The sequence below is a fragment of the Taudactylus pleione genome, unplaced genomic scaffold, assembly GCF_031769625.1.
Source record: "Taudactylus pleione unplaced genomic scaffold, aTauple2 ptg000208l, whole genome shotgun sequence".
Taxonomy (NCBI): domain Eukaryota; kingdom Metazoa; phylum Chordata; class Amphibia; order Anura; family Myobatrachidae; genus Taudactylus; species Taudactylus pleione.
Window position 1 is genome coordinate 1,629,574 of NW_028284610.1, and position 18,390 is coordinate 1,647,963.

The 18,390-nt window shown below is 40.2% G+C and overlaps 1 protein-coding gene across 1 annotated transcript in view; it reads right to left on the reverse strand.

The window, feature by feature from the left end:
- VPS41 (VPS41 subunit of HOPS complex) overlaps window positions 1-18,390 on the reverse strand; it is a 307,161-nt gene that overhangs the window by 129,264 nt on the left and 159,507 nt on the right. The window contains exons 12-16 of the mRNA XM_088478142.1: window positions 17,057-17,186; window positions 14,437-14,552; window positions 11,508-11,564; window positions 10,679-10,740; window positions 9,560-9,641 (exon numbers count right to left, since the gene is read on the reverse strand). Coding sequence (XP_088334268.1) covers window positions 9,560-9,641; window positions 10,679-10,740; window positions 11,508-11,564; window positions 14,437-14,552; window positions 17,057-17,186 — 447 coding nt within the window. The remainder of the gene's footprint in view (window positions 1-9,559; window positions 9,642-10,678; window positions 10,741-11,507; window positions 11,565-14,436; window positions 14,553-17,056; window positions 17,187-18,390) is intronic.

An 18,390-nucleotide genomic window follows, 5' to 3' on the forward strand; every position in this document is an offset into this window, starting at 1 on the left:
TGTCCGCATACAGATTTGAGATAATTAAATTCAAAGAGGAATATACAATAATAGACATAAATTTTTTTTTATATATATATATATACACACACACACACAAAGGAATACGTATACAAGCTTGTGAATGGGCTACAAAACACAGATTTTTTTTTCCCCCCATTTTTAATGACTTTTTGACAACCAATACTCATTCCAACCGAACCATCGAACATGAGGGTTGGAAGCCGAGGATGAGTACGGGATTCCAGCCACTTCTAACTCATAGTGGGATTGTACGTTTCTTTCAACAGCTTCCATAGTAGGGATAGTAGAGGTGCACCAATAGTGGGCTAGAAGAAGTTTGGTGGAAATGAGGATATGGCCCATTATGTACGTGTCATTTAGTACAGTAGCTTCGCCTGATATATGAAACAAAGCTTAAATCGGGCATGAGGCAACAAGGAAATGTGAGGTAATTGAAATGAGGGAGAAAACTGAGTTCCACAAAGTGGAAGTCTTGGGGCAGGACCAAAAAATATGCAGTAAGGTCCCTACATGACCACTATCTCGCCAGCATAAATTAGAAGTAGATGGTTGGATAGTATGCAAGAGTGCAGGGGTTAAATATAATCTATGAAGCAGTTTATAGAAGTGCTCGCTATGGGAAATGCATTTAGATAAATGAAACAAGTTTGAAATACCGTATGCCATTGTGCTACAGAGAGGGAGCGTGAAAGGTCTCTCTCCCATTTTGTTAGTGAGGAGAAGTGAGCAGGAGTCTGAGGATGAAGTACCACCGAGTTATACCGCCCTTAATACCCGTTTTAAAAAGTTTTTCTTGAATATAACTGGGTAATACCGAAACCATGTGAGGAGTAGGTGTATTGCTGGATATCCAATGCCGTCGCTGCAGATATTTATAGAAGTCTCTATGAGATATATGATATTGAGAATGGAGTTGAGCAAATGAGGCCAAGGAGTTCTCTATCATAACATCACTAAAAGAAAGTATTCCTTGAGAAGCCCAGGCATGGAAGGACAAGTCTGGAACTAGCAACGCAATGCTCTTCAGAGAGAGATCCATTAGTGGTAGGGATATGTCTTCTGATAAGGACAAAAACTCTAACCAGGCTTTACGGGACGCTTGCACCGCCACTGAGTGGCTAATCTGATACGGTTTAATAGTGGGCCATAATATATCAGACAAAGGAAACGGGGTCAATTGACCGCGTTCAAGGAGGACCCGCGCTTTTGGGTCAGTTAAAACCGACCATTCACTAAGCTGAGATAATAGACTTGCTAATTGGTAGCAGTGCAGGTCCGGATAAGAAAGACCTCCTTCAGATTTAGTGAGTGACATTGTGCGCCTGGCTAGCCTAGGTTTCTTGCCTTTCCAGACATATTTACAAAAGACAGCATAGAACTTATTTAATAGGTAGTTAGGAACTATAATGGGAATGGTTCTAAATAAATACAGTATTTTGGGTAGAACAACCATTTTGAGGGCCACCATACGACCAATTCGAGCTACCTCTTGTAGCATCCAGTCAGACAACATAAGCAAAATTTTACTTAGTAAGGGGAGATACTGTAGTTACAGGGAATCAGGGATGCAATATTAGGGGTAATCTGAATTCCTAGATATTTTAGGCTTCTGTCCTGGCATGAGTATGCAGCAATGAGGGAATGAAGAAGATCTGGAGTGAAGTTGACAGGGAGAGCTTCAGTTCTAGATGAGTTCAACTTAAAATAGGATACCTTGGAGAACTCCTCAAAACTAAATGGAGGTGGGGTAAAGAGGAGGTGGAATCTGTAATGAATAAGAGGACATCGTCTGCAAATAAGCAGACTTGGTTAACTGTCCTAATAATTCAGGGCCACAGATAGAGGTTTTAGAGCGGATTGTTTCCACCAGTGGTTCGATCGCCAAAGCAAATACTAGTGGGGATAAGTGGCACCCCTGACGGGTACCATTAGTTATCTGGAATATAGGGGAAAGAAGGCCGTTTATAAACACTCTAGCCGTAGGACTAGAATAGAAAGCTGATATAGAGGTCAGGGCTCTGCCTGTGATCCCAAATTTACGGAGAGCAGCATGCAGATAGCCCCAGTGGAGTCTATCGAATGCCTTCTCTGCTTCCAATGATAATAACAAAAGAGGGGCTTCCATAGCAGAGAAGCCATCGACAACATTGATAACTCTCCTGGTATTATCAGGGGACTGTCTCCCTTGCACAAATCCTACCTGATCTTGATGTATAAGGTAGGGCAGGAGAGGGTTGAGCCCATTACTAATAAGCTTAGCGTATATTTTAACATCTGTGTTGAGTAAAGCTATGGGTCGGTAATTAGCTATTGAAGTGGGGTTTTTGTCAGGCTTAGGAAAGGCTACTATCCTAGCCTCTAACATTTCTTTGGGGAAAGCACCAGAGGCAGAAGCTTCATTAAAAACTTTGGGCAGGAGAGGGGCCGAAAAACATTTATTTATATAGCCGTCCGGGCCCGGAGTTTTATCTGAAGGCAGTGCTTTAATAGCTGACACAAGCTCCTCAACCAACCATGGGTTGCTGAGGGACTGCAAACCCTCTGTGTTTAGAGAGGGCAAATGAATATCATCCAGGAACTTATCAATATCATCCATAGTCGGCTGAGGGACCGAGGCATCATCCACTACATTGTATAGTTGAGAGTAAAAATTGCCAAATGCGTTAGAAATTTCCATTGGGTCCGATATTCTAATGCCATGCGAATTAGTAATCAATCTAACCCGGTCTCTAGCCACTTTCCTTCTAAGCTTCCTAGCTAGCATTCTGCCTGCCCTATCTCCTTGTACATAGAATTTTTGCTTTCATTTAGCAAGGGATTTATGCACCTCCCTTAGAGCCAGTACATTCCATTCCTCCCTAACTTTAAGGAGAGCTCGATATAGGCTAGTATTAGAAGGGGATGCCTTGTGTCTAGCTCCAAGTCAGCAATTTGTATTTCTATCTCCGTCTGGTGCTGCAAGGCATTTTTTCACAGTCGAGCTGTCATCTGAATAGCTGTCCCACAGACCACCACTTTCATGGCACACCAGACAGTGAACACCAACATATCACCTACTGGGTTAGTCTCAAGGTACAGAGACAGGGACTGGGAAATGGCTTGTTTTGCATCTTGGTCATTAAGGAGATAGTCACCTGTACGCCAAGGGCCAGGGGGGAGTACGTAGGGAGGAAATATTCCACTGCAAGATGAGGGCTGAGTGATCTGACCACAGTAATGGCAGGACAGAGGCCCTTTTAATCTGTTGAAGGGTCGATTTGTCGGAAAGCGCTAAATCTATCCGCGAATATGAGAGATGAACATAGGAGTAAATAGTGTAATCTCTTACCAAGGTTTTTTTTTTTTTAGCTCTCCATACATCGTATACAGTAAATCATACTCGTGAGATGTGTCGAAACGCCTGTGAATGGTCATGAGAGGGGCGTATCCAAGATAAGAGGGAGGCCCGTACAATGGGAACGGAAAACATTGCAGAAACGCCTGGTAGAAGCAATCTGTTTTGTATTAGGGGTGTACACCGCAGCCATGGTCACAGGGGTATCTGCCAATTTAGCTATAAGGATAAGATAGCGACCTTCTTGATCTATCACTTGCTTTTCTAGAATAAACTTGCAAGGAGTAAAGCCACGCCCACTTTCTTGCTAGGGCCATTTGACATGTAACAAAGAGGGAATCTATGAGCGGAGGAAATGTATCTCTTGTAAACCTACGATATGTGCCTTAGTTTTGAAAAAGTATCGCACTGCTAATTTCCTTTTATTAGGGGAATTTAAGCCCTTCACATTTATCGAAATTACATTAACCATTTGTAATGAAGACGAGTTAATAGTTGGTAGCATACAGACATCTTAACTATAAAAATAAACTTTGGGTGTTGAAGATGGAAAAAAATACAATACCAGAGATATGTATCCAGACAAAAAGGATAAAAAAAGACAATTAAAGGGGTATCAATAGAGGAGTATACAGGAAAAAAAAAAAGAAAGAAGAGAAGAAAACAATAATAATCCCAAAATGGGACTTTCTGGGGCCACCTCCAAAGGTAGCACGAGGGGGTACGTGGAGACAGATCATACAACATAGCCCCCCATCACTCTAATAAACAGAAATTTACGGCATATATGTATCTTAACCAAGAAAGTAGCTAGATATCCATCGCCCAGGACGCGACTTCAACTCCGCACTCCAAAATATTTGGAGCAATGAGAAGAGGAGAATAAAGATGGGAGTATCATGTCTCAACGATGAAGTCGCGCCCCGGGGAAGCGGACCCACAACCTAAGTTACCAAGAGACAAAAAAAGAACGGAATATGCATTGATATTTGTACACATCGTGAACAGTCAGTTAACCATAACAGTAAAGTTTTTTAAGATAGTACAGCAAAACAATAACTTGACAACAGCCGGAAATAAACTTCGAAGCACCTAGGACCTTATCGCGAAAAAACATTGCCTAGGTGAGTCCCCTGTAAACAGCTAGGAAATTAGGGTTAAAAGAGAATACCAAAGTCATAGCATCGGGTATCTTAAAGCAGCTGAAAAAAAGGCAATTGGAGAGAACGTATAATATGGTCCTGTTAAGGGTCAGCAAACGATTGTTTAGCAAGTAAGGCTGCATTATCAAGAGGAGTTTACCGCAGTAGACCACTACGGGAACACGCGGGGGTTACCAGGCATCTTCGAGGAAATGTCCTCCAGATTCCACAATACCAGAAGCTGGACTCCGTCTGTGGGAGTGGCGATCACTGTGGTAGAGCCATTTCTTTTGATCAACAATTTAGTGGGAAATTCCCAACAATAAGGGATATTGGCCTTCTGTAAAGCTCTAGTAACCGGGAGAAAGGATCTACGTTGGACCAAAGTAGCTGCGGAGAGATCCCGAAAAGTACCTGGGAGGTGGTTTGAGGATCTGGCCATACGAAGGATTGAATCTTTGATGTGGTAGTAATGGAGGCGCATCAGTGTGTCACACGGGACTCCTGCCAGGGCATTCCTCGCTCTTAGTAGGCGATGAATGCAGTCTAGAAGGAAGTCAGTAGTGTGAGTTGATGGGAGAAGCTTCATAAAAATATCAGTTCCGACTGAGAGACCGATTCCGGGATGCCACGGATTTTGATGTTGTTCCGTCTCGAGAGATCTTCAAGATCTCCCACTCTACTGTGGAGGGCTACAACTTCTGCTTGCAATTCCTCATGGAGATTAATAAGGGTATTATGGGATTTAACCACCTCCTTCAGTTTATTTTCAAGATGATGCGTGCAATGGCCCAGCACACGAAACCGATTGTTGACACGTTTGTAAAGCATTGGAGTTCAGCAGATATGTCCAATTTAAAGGTGGCCAGGAGACTTTTGATGGAGCCCAAGGTTAATGGAGCATAATCTCCCGAGTCGTCAATTGGGGATAAATTCGCCATTTTGGAGTCCAGAGCGGAGATAGATGTATCAGACCTTTTATTTCCTATGCCCATTTTATTACTGCTTTTGGATGAGTCTGCAGGCGGAGTGAGCTTAAAAAAGCTAATTGGGGGCACTGCAGTTGGGGTTTTCTGTCGTTTAGATGGCATGGTTGTCATCAGAGGGGACTACAACTCAAGCCACTAGGATATCGGTATGAAGGAAAATATAATGATAGTCCCAAAACTATGATACTGTAGTTAGAAGCATGACAACTGTATTTTTCACAATGATTTACATAAAAGAGAGTGAGTGATAGAGGATATGAATTGTATCTAAGCCATATGGATCAGCTTAGGTTACTCCAGAGAGAGAAATGTTATCCAGCTTGTGAGGAGAAAATTATTATAGAAATGGCCGCCTATCTTCTCTTGATTATAGGTGACAATATCCCCAGATATAGCCTTCCAGGAGAGAGTATGCCAGATATTTTGGGGGTCACAGGGGTGTATGCCAGGAGTACCTGTCTGATGCAACTTCTACCTTGTTTTCCAGGCCAGCGGAGTTCCACCAGGCAGTTCCGCGTCACGTGGCTTGGAGCAGCGCCGCAGGCAAGTCCGGGGATGTGTGGTGCAAGCTAGGCCCTACTAGTGATAGGGTCACCGGCAGGCACCAGCAGCAGCTCCGCCCAGGGACACCACCTGGCAAGTTGATTGTAACCCCCAAGAGGACAGACCAGCAGCACTGTGGCCAAACAGCTGCAGTCCCCAGTAAACCATCAACACTGCACAGTGTGGCAGAGTGAGACCCAAAATGGTAGATTTGCTGGGTGAGGAGGTTGCAGCCCTGTCACTAGGGCCCTGAAGGCGGATAATGGCAACAGTCTGGGCGTAGTGGTCTCCAGCAGAGGCAGCCGTGGGAGCAGCGGGCGTCCAGCCGTGGCGATGGGGTCCAGGCGATCGCGGCAGCGGCCGTAAATCGAGTCCGCGGCTTCCATTAGAGGTAGGCCGTACCCACTGACTGGCACTAGCGAGGTCACATACGGCTTCGCAAACACACCGGAAGCCGGTGAGCACCGCAGGCGCGCTAGGGGTGAAGAGGGAGTCGGGCAGAGACTGCAGGAAACCGGGTTTTTAGCCACCAGCCAGGCAGAGCATCAGAAAGCATGTCCGTGCAGTATCCCGGTCAGGCCACGCCCCCCAGCTTTTTAGATTTTATTGTTTTTAATAAAGAAAAAAAACAAAAATATACTACCATAAATAAAGTTGTACATTTATTTTTGGAATAATGAAGTGATTATACACTTTTATATGTATACTAGATATTTTGTCAACATAATTTTGCTACATCACCTCAATCCAAAAGATTTTACAGTGTAACTCAAGCCTTACACACCCAGTGACGGGGGTACAAAGAGGAAACCCTTACTGGGCCCAGAGATTCTGAATGGCCCCTCAGGAATCTTGGGAACCCAGTGTGGGGGCTGCCTATGAAGTGTGTTTGTAGGGGAGATGAAGACAGAGGGCTGGAGAACTCAAGGGCTGAGGGCTGGGGAATGAAGCCAAGAGACACAGGGGCAGGAGAATGAAGATGAGAGACCCAGGAGCTGAGAAATTAAACTGAGAGGCACAGGGGCTGGGGAATGAAGCCGAGAGACAAGAGTTGAGGCTAGTGCAACACAGGCGGGTAATAAGGTTGAGAGGCACAGTTGGGAATGAGGTTGGAGAGACACAGGGGATGAGTCAATGGCCAACCTGCATGTACCTACTGGGATGGAATAGGGGGCCCCAAAGACATGAGTGTGCCAGGTCCCAATATTTCTGTTGCCGGGCCTGCATCCACAGGAGGAGTGGATTTGCGTCAACAGGCCTTGTATCTGCTACAAAAAGAGGTGAACCATGTCGCCACGCAGTGGTTGGCTTGGCATAATCATGAAAACTGGGGGCGGGGACTTGATGCCTCTTGAAAATCTTCTACGGAATCTCCTTAAGGGAAGGTCCAAAAGTAGGGAAGCATGCCCATCACTGATCTCAGCCTAGCAAATCGTACCATGCAAAGCATCTGCACAGAGCTACATCCAAAATGAGGCTGTGGGAGTGCACCTCTATGTACACAAGCTTTGTAAAAAAAATAAAACTAATAACATATATACACACACACACTCTTCTAGGTACACTTGCACAAAGTAGGGATTTTGTAGGATTATAGGCAGCTGTATGATTAACCAATCAGACCAAACAGGTGATATCATTTTCATATGTAGGTTAAAACACAGTCAGTAACTGAAACACAAACAGCTGTGTAGGAGGTTTAAAACTTAGTGTTTTATGTCACAGGTCATACACCATGGCAAGACTGAGCACAGCAACAAGACACAAGGTATTTATACTGCATCAGCAAGGTCTCAAAGCAGACTGTGGTTTTAAGATGTGCTGTTCAAGCTCTTCTGAAGAAAGAGGGGGCCATATCATCACTTCCAGGTCTTAATGACATTGGCTGTATGTTTGGGGTCATTGTTTTGCTGCAGAATAAATTTGGAGCCAATCAGATGCCTCCCTGATGGTATTGCATGATGGATAAGTACCTGCCTGTATTTCTCAGCATTGAGAACACCATTAATACTGACCAAATAACCAACTCTATTTGCTAAAATGCAGCCCCAAACTTACAAGGAACCTCCACCATGCTTCACTGTTGCCTACAGACACTCATTATTGTACCACTCTCCAGCCCTTCGACGAACAAACTGCCTTCTGTTACAGCCAAATATTTAAAATTTTGACTCATCAAGTCCAGTGCACCTGCTGCCATTTTTGGCACCCCAGTTCCTATATTTGCACGCATAGTTGAGTCGCTTGGCCTTGTTTCCACGCCGAAGGTATGGCTTTTTGGCAGCAATTCTTCCATGAAGACCACTTCTGGTCAGACTTCTTCAAACAGTAGATGGGTGTACCTTGGTCCCACTGGTTTCTGCCAGTTCTTAGCTGATGACACTACCAGAAATCTTACAATTTCGAAGGAAAGTAAGCATGATGTTTTCTTTCATCTGATGCACTTTCCTTGGCCGACCACTGCGTCCAGTGACTCTCCGAGTCAAAGTTCTGCCCAGCATCCCCGAGTCAAAGTTTTGCCCAGCGTACACAAATGGGAAGTCCAACTGGGACCTCACCCATGTTATGTCTTCTGGAATACAATGTTACCACTCTGTGAAGTTTTCGTCCAAATCCATCTAGTAGTAGGCTCAGAAGAGGCTCCCCGGGTCAAAGTTCTGCCCAGTGTAAATCAACGAGAGGTCTGACTGGGACCCTAACCCCCCTAAAACCTGGCCAGGACCCAACTGAACCATCTCATGCTGGTTTCATCCCAATCGGTGCAGGGGTGTCTGAATGCATAACCGGACAGACCAATTAATTTTATATATATATATATATATATATATATTTATATCTTGCGTTATTGGCTTTATGCCCAGCAGGGCATGGACTCTCATGTGCACAGTGTAATAAGTAAAGTGTTACAAATCTAAAGTTATAGAACACTGATAAACTGGCATGGGATGAGGACTGTCTTAACTTAATTACTTTATTTTGTATTTAAAGCACATGTAATTCCCATTTGTAAAATGGATTTTCAAGCAAAGTTAATGCGTCTCAGCTATTCAGTAAGTTCATGTAAGATTAATATGATGGGTACGTAATTTAGTACACGTATGTTCCTCTGTGTAGTCTTTGCTTAGTAAGACTAGTGATCAAGACACTCAAAAGGTATTCATTGCCTCAACACGCTGTACATTTACTGTAATATAACAATGAAGGCTATGCAATTGGTAGTACTCAAATTAGTACTATACATTATGGTGTTAACAAGATGCAGAGAGCAAGGATGTGCTGTAATTAACCTCATCCAAATAAATGAAAGCCTTAATCATCGTAGTGTAGTCATACGAATGAAGGCTGATATGACTGGTTGCCATGGGCTACAACATGCACCACAAAGTACTATTTTAGTCACTAAACTCTGTATCAATGATATTGTTTGGTATTGTATTATTTAGCGTACCTAAAAAATACAGTATGTCTCTTCATATTTAAAAAAATATCTTAAAATCTCAGCAGGAAGACTTTCTTTTGAGCATTACCTTCAGTTGTCCTATTTTCTTAAACCTGTACACTTCATCTTCCCAGAGCTTCATATTTTTGCCAAGTATTTTCTGACATTTTCTAAAGGAAACAACATAATGAAAAGAATTGTTACAGTACTTGGGAAAACTATTTGTATAAGATCTATAAAATTCAACTCCCTGTTACTACAGAAAACATGAAAATATAGGGTTATCGCATGGAATGCATGCAGGTCAACATGTTAACCACAGGCCTGATGCCACCAATAATTACATTTAGGGGGAAAAAACCCTTTTGATGGGATGAAATGCTGCTAAATCTATTTCTATAAAGAATAAATAAATTTGTTCCAAGATATATATTTAACTCACATATGTTCTATTTCGATGACTGATAAATACATTAAGAAAAGTGTTGTGTTTGTGAGAGTGGTCTTTAGCAAAGCCTCTTCCCACACATTGGGATAAATGTTCACTTTCAAGTGACCTTTACATGGAGTGTCTCATTCTCTCCCCGTAGAGTACAAGATCCTTAAACTGTGCTAATGGTGGGATAGGCAGCTTCACGCTGAGGACAGCATAGCCTGCAGCCAGGCAATTTACTTTACTTAAGTGGCTCACACTGTCTAACAATTTGAACCTGACTTTAGTACAGTATATCTGGTTACATCTTTTATCTATTAATAAGCACAACAATCTGTTACATCAGCACGGGAGGAAATCACAAAAGGTCATATACTCTTAATGTTTAGAACCTGACATTAATTGTCCAACCTCCATTATAATAACTTTCTAATAGTGCAACAACAACTTTGTGGCTACAGTAGTCCACTTCAAGCAGCAGTATGGACGGAAAAAACGCAAGTCAGACTTGTGCAGTAAAAGTAAATTGGACATTAGTGGATCATACACTATGCACTCAAGTACTGTGATTACCGAATACTATTAAATATATAACATTTAATACAGTCATATCTATTGTTTGCACTAATCTTGTTACAGCTGAACAGGATACACAATTACACCTATTACATGTGAAAACCAAACAGGTTAACAAAGGATGTCAAAGCACAATCTACTGTACAAGGGTGATTCAATAAATAAGGTGTCACAATAACTGTGCTGTGATATAATTACCTGGCAGCCATGTCATAATCTCCCTTTTCCACAAGATGTGTTATGTAATCTAAGCCAATATCCTAAAATATAAACAATAAATAGAAATAAAGAAGCATTTGACAATTGCTATAGATTTAGCCAAATGACAAAGGTGCATTTTTTAATTAATACAAAAACATTTTCACATTGCTTCAATGTTTTCAACAATGTTTTATTCTGCCCAGGATAAGACAATGGGATGAGATGTACGAAAAAGTCAAAAAGCAGCCAAAACTCCAAAAATTGCTATTTTTGGAGTTTTTACCGCATTCCCCACATGAACAAAGCTGGTGCCTGGTAGACAAAGCCATCTATAGATGGCATTGCCAAATAGAAGCCAATGGGCTTCTTTTCACATTTTCCCTGAGAGAATCCAATAGGATCCCTCCCAGTGTCCCCCGCGGATCACACATCAGGAAGCGTATGCGCAGAAGGAAACCTGGTAGTCATGTCATTGCAATGTACAGCTCTTTTCGTAAGAGCTGTCCTTTGGGATTTTAATCGCATTTGTACATGCATACTGGCATTATTAATGCAGGTATGCATGCTGTAAGTGGGATAACTCAATGCTTGATAAATCCCGTCCTGGCAGAGATGTATCAAACCTTGGAGAGAGATTAAGTGGAGACATATAAAGTACCAACCAATCAGCTTCTAACTGTCATGTTACAGGCTGTGTTTGAAAAATGGCAGTTAGAAGCTGATTGGTTGGTACTCTATCCCTCTCCAACATTTGATACATCTATTCCAATATGTATCTTGAAAATAGTACAGTAGTTCGCAAAAAGAAGAACCCTGCAACACTTACCAAAACATCATGTCTCTTAATGTTCTTCTGACTAATTTCCGCAGCCATAAGAGCTTCCTACAATGGAGACAATATATTTAAAGATGACATAAAAATAAAGAGAATCACATTTATTAATAATACATCAGAGTCTATTTTCTGGCTAAGCATACAGTACAGTAGTTAACTGGCTAAAAAGAATCAATGTGGAATATATCAAATACAACAATTTATTGTAAGACTAAGGGCCAAATGTAATAGGGTGAGAGTTTAGAAAATGTGAGAGTTTAGCAGTAAACTCTCACATTGGTTGAGTTTTATCTTCAAAATGGGAAAACATCTGAATGAGATTTTTAATCGTGAGAGTTTTTTAAGCCTAAAAAAACATGCAAGTTCGCTCTGTTACTTTGTTTTTGGACTCTATTATATTGGCAAAGGTTAAAAAGTTTCAGAAACTCTCACTTTTCTAAACTCTCACCCTATTACATTTGGCCCTAAGACTTAGTTTCTTAAGTTTACAAATCAAAGATGATTTTAGGCTTGTGTACACAGACTCTTCTCTTGCGCCCATGGTATGCTCAGCCTGAGTTATGTTCAACACATGGTGAAGGTAGATTAACCAGCACTTGTACACTGAATCATGAGTGTAATGCTGAGAGTACACACAAGTCTTCAGAATTAGCCCTGGATACACATGGATGCATCATTTTCTTGCATCCGCCTTAGACTATTCATACCACCAGTACAGAAAAAGAAACCATTACACATTTAAAAAGTGGACTTATAGATTTAAGCAATAGAAATTTAATTTAAAATGACAGCATAATTTCTCCAGAATTTTTGTACTTATCTGCTTGTATTGCCATTATTAACTGGAGCTAGAACGATAGTGACTAGGGACGACACCATGGGAGAAACCAGGTTATATTTCAGATTGCGCTCTGCAGGAGTCCTAATGATCTTAAGGTGTATACAAGTCGAAGAACAGAACTCAGCATGTACATTAGTAACAGAGAAGGTCAATACTAGCCTAGGCAGAAAACTGGGCTTAGCTTTGAAAATTAAATGGGTCTCAACACTAGAAACTGCTGATTTCATGGTGCACAGTCCCATAGACAAGTCATAGAATAGGGCTCAGGTCTGCTAAACTCTTATAGAATGGACCTCAGTCACATAGCCTTGTCATAATATAGGGCTCAGAAATGTATACTGTCCATATAAATGGGATGAATTATACATGATTATAGGTTCTTCACATAACTTACAGTAATTGTGTCAAACACCCACACACAGGATAAGTCACTTATGCTGGCCATACCTATATACCAATACCTTGTATGTGTTATGTGTACTGCATACATTTCCCTTATTTCATGCATAAAGCACTACATAGCCTGTGTGACTCCATTTTAATTTTCAGTCCCTACGCTGAGAAATGACATGTTGTCCTGGCCATTACACATTGAGAGTGGAGAGAGTTTACTGGCATGGAACCTAGAGAGTAACAAAAAACATATGGCACCTTTATCAGTGTCACTTTTTATCAGAGTTGTCACTCTGGGTCCAGCTAGAACCTTGTATGGAAACTTGGCTATATACCAACCACAACACAAGAGATTTTCTTTTCTATCAATTTATAACAAAAGTGGTAATTTGTTGCTACTAAACTTATGGACAACCTGGCCTCTAAATGGAAAGTTGACCTGGGTCCAGATTTAAACTCTGATCATTTGTTGGTTTATTTTGATAAAACCATTTCTATTTTGAACTCAGCTGCACTCCAAGAAGTTCACTTCAAACTATACAAAGAGCCTACATTTCTCAAGGGCATAAGAGACACATGATAGCCAGGAAATCAGGATGGTGTTAGAAATGTAAAAACCCCAGAGCTAGCTTCTACCATCAATTTTGGGAGTATCGCAAAATATGAAAATTCTGGGATAAAGTTGCACAGTTTCTTCTGTCACTTGTATTTTCTGTGCTACAGTATGCTCTGTTGTAATTTTGAACACTGGTACCTAGACCTAATGAGAAAAGATATTTTACCTTTTATAACTCATGTGGTTACTCTTGCCAAGAAGGTTATTCTATAATCCTGGACGGTCACCTCCCCACCGTTTCTAGGCACTCTCAAAGCAATGTTTCTCCTAATTTTATATTTTGACCGTAGAGCCACATTGCTTGACATTGAAAAGAGTGTTGTTCGATTTTATAAAAAGTGGGGAATTTATATTGAGACATTAGATGCCTCCACTAAAGATCATATCATGAAATTATTTTAATCAACAACATGGTATCTTTACAGACAACTCCCCTGAAGCTGCTTAGATGTACCTTGCTTTTTATTTTGGGAGGTCTATTCTATCCCAAGTGGATAGGAGAGGGCCAGGGATCCGATCACAGTAGTCACAGCGTTAGTTGGGAGATGCTTCTCCTCATTTAGAGACCATGATACGGATTATTACTATTTGCACTTTTTTTTTATTTTTATTCTGTTTTATTTTATCTTTATTTTTTTATTTTATTTTGTATTACTGACTTTACATGTTGTTTATTGTTTGCTCTGTCTATTCATATTATCATGAGTCATGCCTTTTTTTTTTTTTTTTTTTTAGATGTTTTAGATGTTTTTGTGATCTAAACTTTATGTTCTTTACTCATCTGTATTGTACTACATATTTATTTGGGCACGGTCTTGAACTTTGATGAGTGTTCTAATAGGTCTTATAACCAGTAATTTTTCCTTTGTATTGCACCTTTTTTTTTTTTTTTTGCTTACTATTAATAAAAGTGAAAAATTGTTTCACAAAAAAAAAGAGTTTGTACTGATGTTGATAAAGAAGCTGGATGTTCATGAAAGTGTGGTTACTGAAGTACATATAACATATTTAAAATAAAGGGTTTTTTTTGTTGTTTTTTTTTTTTACTTTTTCTACAGAATATAAAGTACCTCATATTTTTTCCTCCCCAGCAGCCAATCAATGTGGTCATCTTGATCTCGTTCTTTGGCCAAAACAACATCTCTTGGACTTATTATATAAAAGAGGGATTCGCCTTCAGCATACTCTAAAATATACAGTGTTGCGTACAATAAGAGAATATAAAACCACTAATACATATATGTGAAATTAATCATTGGTAATTACAATAATTAAAGTTTACCCTATTCAGAGCAGTCTGCAGCTCTAACTAATAGGCAGAATGCCACCATCTGCGTAAGTGCAAATCTTAAACTATCAGAGATATGCATTAACATCAAATCAGCGTACATTTCTGAATCAGCCCTCAATGCATAAAAATGTACTAACAAATTAACTACATGAAGTCTAAAATTTCATTTCAAATTTTTATTTTTTTATGGTTGTAAAAACTGAAAAAGATACTACTCTGACCTGAAATTTGAATTCCAAAATAAAAAAAGACAGCAGAAAATATGCATGAATCTAAACTTCTGTTTCTTTTTTCCTCATCAGCAGATAACTGTAAAGGCACAATGCAAATTCCTCTGGCATGTTACTTCATTTTCTTTTTCAGTTTTACAAAGAGGAGAATAAAAATGTGAAATGTACCTGTAGTTCTAATATTCTCTAAGGGGTCGATCCAATTAGGTGCGAGTAGTGAGTTTGTTTCATGAAACTCGCAGACTTTGGACAAATGCGCGCACCCGAGAATTTTCAAATGCCTATTTGCGGTACTTGCAGCGAGGGGGGGAGGCAAATGTCTGTCAAGGCGATGTGAGAGAGGTGTTTGAAAAAGTGGGATGACTTTCCTGGGCCACAAAAAAGTGACAATTACGATTGCAGAGGCATACAGAAGGCTGCTAGTAGGCATATGGAAAGTACTGGAGCTTTTTAAATGGTGTTAAATGGTTGATTTGTGCATTTTTGTAAAAAATAAGGTAAAATGCAGAAAAAAAAAGCTTTCAGGGAACTTTGAGGTGGCTTTAAAAAAAATTAAATTTTCCATTTTATTTTTTTACAGAAAAAGAAGCTCAAAATAAATCTGGGGTGCATAAAGCAGAAAAGTTGATTTTGGGGTAATTTGAGGCCATTTCTTTTAAACCCCAAAAAAACAACATTAACTGGCCTAAAGAAAAGCTTGCACTTGCCTAATAAGTAATTGGGGGGGGGGGGGGGTGTCCAATGAGTTCTGCACGGTGTCCTGACATTTCAACCTTAAAATAAAGATTTTCCCAACTGTCTCTCACCCTCAAGGAGGTGCAAGTTTCTAATCAGGATTGCAAAATAATTTCGCAATACGAATTTGCGGAGGGAACGGTAACTCGCAATTGTATTGACCCCGTTGCTTGTTGGTATCTTCACATGCATTTTACCTTGCACAGTGCCATATTTTCCTTATCAATAGATTTTTAAACTAATTTTTTTTTCACAGAAGCCTTCTCCCCATGTCTTGAATAGTCTACTTACTAAGTTTGGGGCATTATGCATATTAGTTACAGCTGCAGACAGCTCCGAATAGGGAAACCGTATGTATGTTTGTCCACAGTGTGCATCGGAAATTGATAATCATTTACTAAGAAAGATGCCACTGCATGCCCTGAATTATATTTTCTCCAAATTAAGCAAATTAATCAGGAAAAGGCAGCGAGATATTGCATGGCAAATGTTTTTCACAAAACATGTCTGTGTGTGAGCACTTGTGAAACGTTTAAGCACATACTGGGGGAACTCAACACTTCCTGGGTCTTCAAAACCTTCATATGCCTCTTTCCATTTTCACTGTACATACACATTCATAGGTATAAACTTTAGTGTTAGTGAGATGCTGGTTTTGGCTAGCATGGGTAGAACAGTGATTGAGAAGAGTCACAGAGAATGTGATCATATCAGTGAGGAGACAAAGTAATGGTACTGTAACTACTAAGTCAAGCACCAGTGTATTACCAGCCCACCATGTAGTGGATATGCCCAATTTATATCATGGTAAGTAGATGACTGGTGGAGGTGAACAACTGTTATGTAAAGCACTCATCTCTTTAAAAAAAACAAAAAAAAAACATTCCAGTTTATTTGGATCCAAGGTCACAAAACCAGCAAGGTATATAACATGGGTTGAAAAAAATCTTAATGGGCTTCTTAATTTTGCTATGAAAATGAACCGAACAAAAATATTCAATGCAGATGACAAAAACAGCACTTTGATACATCCCCACCATATTGGTGTACTTTGTAAGAGCAGGCAACTAACTCCATGCCTCCCAGCTCTCCTGTGCTGCGGGCTGGATGATGCCTGCCTCTAAGAGAGCTAAGCACATAAAACATTGCACAGTATAAAATGCTCTCCTGAATGAACAGGTTTCTGGGTAAATGGTGTACAATGTTGCTAATAGTGGAGAGAGTACAAGACTGTATATAATGAGAGATAAAGAACCAACCAATCAGCTTCTGTCACTTTACAGGCTTTGTTTGAAAAATGTCAGTTAGAATCTGATTGGTTGGTACTTTATCTCTATCCACCTTATCTCTCCCCAAGGCTTGATACATCTCCCTCCTAATGAGAGGCCCACTTTAATGTTAACATTTGAAAAATCCCAATTTTCAGCTTCTTACCCAAGCGATAGTCCCGGCACTCATTTTCCTGAAAGCCCCTGACTGTTATAGCATCTGAAGAAACCTCTTCACATGAATCTGCATGTGGTTGAATAATATCAAGGCGCGGCCTCGCACAAAACACTTTATTCTGGAACAAAGGGTAATATTTGTAGAACTGGCATTAAGTACTATTTTCATTTCATGTATTATTCACATTTTGAATAAAGCATACTGTATGAGTAAAGAACTTTTGTGGTGTACACACAGGCTTGCCATAGCATCCCTTTAAATAGGGACACATGAATTACACAGATTCTATGGCTGGCTTACTTCAAGTCTCCATTTCACCTGGTATTAATCAGCCCCCGAACCTGTGTAATTCACATGTGTCCCAAATGAAAGGGCTTATATGGCTAGCCTATGTGTACATCACATTAATTTTTAATCAAATCATTGGCATTTTATACACCCCAGATAAACTTCCAAATACAAATAGTAATGGCAGCCCAAAAAGAAAGCAAAATGTTTTGTTTAAGGATGAAGGTTTGACTTCTGCTTGAGCGCTCTGCGTTATGCATTAGCTTGAGAAGGTCTGTCCTATGTCCCATGGCAACAATTGTACAGTGTCATGTTTCCATGGAGACCATCACTTTGGAATGATTGTGGTATTATGACCGGCTTTGCCCCTAGTGTGTCCAGTCATCTCATTTAATACAGAAAATCCATTAAACAATGCATGCTGCATTGCAGCTCATGATGCACGCATGTTCATAACAGAAATAACTATGTATCATGTTCTTGTTAAAGATAATTAAAACAATTATGAACACATATTGAATTATAAATGTGAAACAAAGAAAACGAAATAACTTTAAACTTAAAAAAGACAAAAGGTACTAAAAATGTACTGGTCGAGTGACCTTGAAAATCAAAGTCAGTCATATAAATCGAGGCAATTTGTATAGTACTTTCTGCATGATGCCTGTGCATCATTTAAAATATTGGTTTATAAGGGCTGAAATTCTTGTAACACTAGTCTCATGTGAGCTTTCATTACCAATCAGGAGCTTGTCTTGAAAGTTATAGGCTTCTTCTATTTTAGAGAAATAACCTCTATATAAGAGAAATACCTCAATGATATGACAAAGAGACTGAAAGAATTCACCATTTATTTACAGTACCAGGCCTGGAAAATAATAAAGGGAGGTACATTCAAAATGAAATATTCTCTATATTCTAATGCTGGGTACACACTAGACGATATGTCATCCAATCCCGTGGCTCGGAGCGACATATCGGTTACATTGTCTTGTGTGTACCCACTATGTCGCTGACAATGCACGCTCCCACGC